Source organism: Cebus imitator, unplaced genomic scaffold (assembly GCF_001604975.1).
Source record: "Cebus imitator isolate Cc_AM_T3 unplaced genomic scaffold, Cebus_imitator-1.0 Scaffold485, whole genome shotgun sequence".
Lineage (NCBI taxonomy): Eukaryota > Metazoa > Chordata > Mammalia > Primates > Cebidae > Cebus > Cebus imitator.
Genome location: NW_016107800.1, coordinates 1,408,249 through 1,411,220, shown reverse-complemented (window position 1 = coordinate 1,411,220; position 2,972 = coordinate 1,408,249). Strand labels below are relative to the sequence as shown.

The 2,972-nt window shown below is 47.2% G+C and overlaps 2 protein-coding genes across 2 annotated transcripts in view; both read right to left on the bottom strand.

Annotated features, from left to right (window-relative positions):
- Positions 1-2,972, bottom strand: part of PDCD7 (programmed cell death 7) — a 38,052-nt gene that overhangs the window by 9,574 nt on the left and 25,506 nt on the right. The window lies entirely within an intron of this gene.
- The window catches only part of UBAP1L (ubiquitin associated protein 1 like), a 33,873-nt gene that overhangs the window by 23,511 nt on the left and 7,390 nt on the right, over positions 1-2,972 (bottom strand). Inside the window, exon 2 of the mRNA XM_017513042.2 lies at positions 1,455-1,748. Coding sequence (XP_017368531.1) covers positions 1,455-1,574 — 120 coding nt within the window. The 5' untranslated portion in view covers positions 1,575-1,748. The remainder of the gene's footprint in view (positions 1-1,454; positions 1,749-2,972) is intronic.

The following is a 2,972-nucleotide window of genomic DNA, read 5'->3' as shown; positions in this document are numbered from 1 at the left end:
AAATGACATGGAGTCAGGAACTGGTTATAGTCTTGTCACTGCCACTAACTGTGGAAAAATCATTCCCTTCTCTGGGCCTCCTCATGTGCAAGATGAGTGAAAGCTGAGCCAGATCCTCAAGCTGTTCTACAAAGCATCCTGCAGACAGTGGAAAGTGGGCACACAAGAGCCTGGAGCCCCAGTCCCACAGGCCCTGACACCCAGCTCTGCAGTGATTTGCAATCTTGTTCTTTTTTTGGTGTAAATTCATGTGAATTTTGCATTCTGCTCTGTGATATATCTGTGTTATAATATAAATGCAATAGGTTCCCCTAAATCTTCAAGTAAACTTGACTCTCCAGGAAGTTAACTCACTTGTATCCTGAGGTCACTTGCGATATAGCCACGAACCTGGGAATGCGCATGTCCCAGTGTGTGAGCCCCGTGGGCCATGGGTGCTTCCAGGCCACCTCCAGGACAGGTGGGCTGTGGGTCTGTGGAATAGTAATCCCTTCTAATGTGTCCCATCTAACTGGTTGCAGAGTCTTGCTCTGTCACCAGGCTGGAATACAGTGGTGCGATCTCAGCTCACTGCAACCTCCGCCTCCCGGGTTCAGGCGATTCCCTTGCCTCAGACTCTGGAGTCACTGAGACTACAGGCATGCGCCACCACGCCCAGCTAATTTTTTGTGTTTTAGTTGAGACGGGGTTTCCCCATGTTGGCCAGGATGGTCTCGATCTCTTGACCTCATGATCTGCCCACCTTAGCCTCCCAAAGTGCTGGCTGTCTGCATTTTTAACAGAGGATTCTGGAGATGGCCCAAAGGAGTGATTCTAATGGTGGAGTTTCAGACATGGCAGCAGGCTGATGGGGAAGAGAGGAGCTGGAGCATCCTTGCATTGACTCTCAGACACTTCACACAGGCACCCTCCCAGTTACCCTAAGCTTCAAACAAGACCCCCTAGACAGTCCTCTTTACCCGGTCACCAGCATTCTTCATGAAACACTTTTTCCTCCGTTGGGTTGTTTTCAAACGCCCTAGACTATACAAAAGCAGGGCTAGCTGTCCTTTAATATCAAGGTACACTGGACAGGTACGGTGGTTCACACCTGTAATCCCAGCACTTTGGGACACCAAGGCAGCGGATTGCCTAAGCTCAGGAGTTCACAACCAGCCTGGACAACACAGTGAAACCCTGTCTCTACTAAAATACAAAAACAATTAGCCAGTCATAGTGGTGTGTGCCTGTAGTCCCAGCTACTTGGGAGGCTGAGGCAGGAGAATTGCTTAAACCCAGAAGGCAGAGGTTGTAGTGAGCTGAGATCAGGCCACCGCAGTCCAGCCTGGGCAACAGAGCAAGACTCCGTCTCAAATAAATAAATAAATACAATAAAATCAAGGAACAAGGCCCCCTGGACCCAGCCTCAGACCCACAGACCCAGGAGACAGAAACACAGACAGAGACACACTTACCATAGAACCCAGCAGAAGCTCCCTGCAGGCCGGGACGCTGAGTTCTGGTGCAGGGAGAGGCTCTGTACCTATCACAAAGTCCTTGGGCAACTTGAAGAGAACACCATCGAGGGCATTCATTCTGTCAGAGGAGTGTGGAGATGCCTGGCAGGATTGGGGCAGCTGCTTGATGGCAAGGAGAGAGAGTCAAGTCTTGAGGACCAGGCTCAGGCCTCAAATGGCCTCACTGCTCTCCTGTGTGGTCACCTACCTGAGCCCCAAACAGCTGGAAAGGAAAAGGTGACCGGGCCAGTGCTGCATAAAGGAAGGAAATGAATAAAAACAAGAGCATTCACACAGGAATTCACTATTTCATATTTAAATCATGCTCTAGACCACTGTTTTCCAAAACATGATCCCCAACACTAGTTCTAATGCATTTCATCAAAAGAATTGTCACCCAAATGTTTAAGAAACAAACAATGTTAATTTACATAAACTTCCAGGGAAGAAGAAAATAAGAAATAGTTTCTCATTTTGATTTTAGCGTAACTTTTTTTTTTTCTTTTTCTGAGATGGAATCTTGTTCTGTCGCCCAGGCTGGAGTGCAGTGGCACGATTTTGGCTCCCTGCAACTTCTGCCTCCTGGGTTCCAGTGAGTCCCCTGCCTCAGCCTCCAGAGTAGCTGGAATTACAGTCTTGCGCTACCACACCCAGCTAATTTTTCTATTTTTAGAAGAGACGGGGTTTCACCATGCTGGCCAGGCTGGTCTCAAACTACCAACCTCAGGTGATCAGCCCACCTCAGCCTCCCAAAGGCTGGAATTACAGGCATGAGCCACTGCACCTGGCCAATCTTATCAGGAAATTAGAAGCCAATCTCTCATGAACACAGATGCAAAAAATCTTAAAAATAATTATGAGTAGAATAATATAACACTGCCAAGTTAAGTTTATTTCAGGAAAGACATATTGACTTAACATTCCCACATCAATCAATGGGAATAAAGATAAATATCAATAGAATAAAGATGAAAAATTATACAATTATATAGCTCCATAGATGCAGACAAAAACATGACAAAATCAATATCTATACCCTTTCAGCAACTTAGGAATAGAAGGGAATTTTCTTAACTAATAAAGAGTATCTCTAAAACATCACATAGTGGCTGAGATTGTGTCACTGCACTTGAGCTTGGGCAATGGAGTGAGATGCTGTCTAAAAAAAAAAAAGGGGGGGGGGCCGGGCGCGGTGGCTCACGTCTGTAATCCCAGCACTTTGGGAGGCCGAGGCGGGTGGATCATGAGGTCAAGAGATCGAGACCATCCTGGTCAACATGGTGAAACCCCATTTCTACTAAAACTACAAAACATTAGCTGGGCATGGTGGCGCATGCCTGTAAACCCAGCTACTCAGGAGGCTGAGGCAGGAGAATTGTTTGAACCCAGGAGGCGGAGGCTGCGGTGAGCCGAGATCGCGCCATTGCACTCCAGCCTGGGTAACAAGAGCGAAACTCCGTCTCAAAAAAAAAAAAA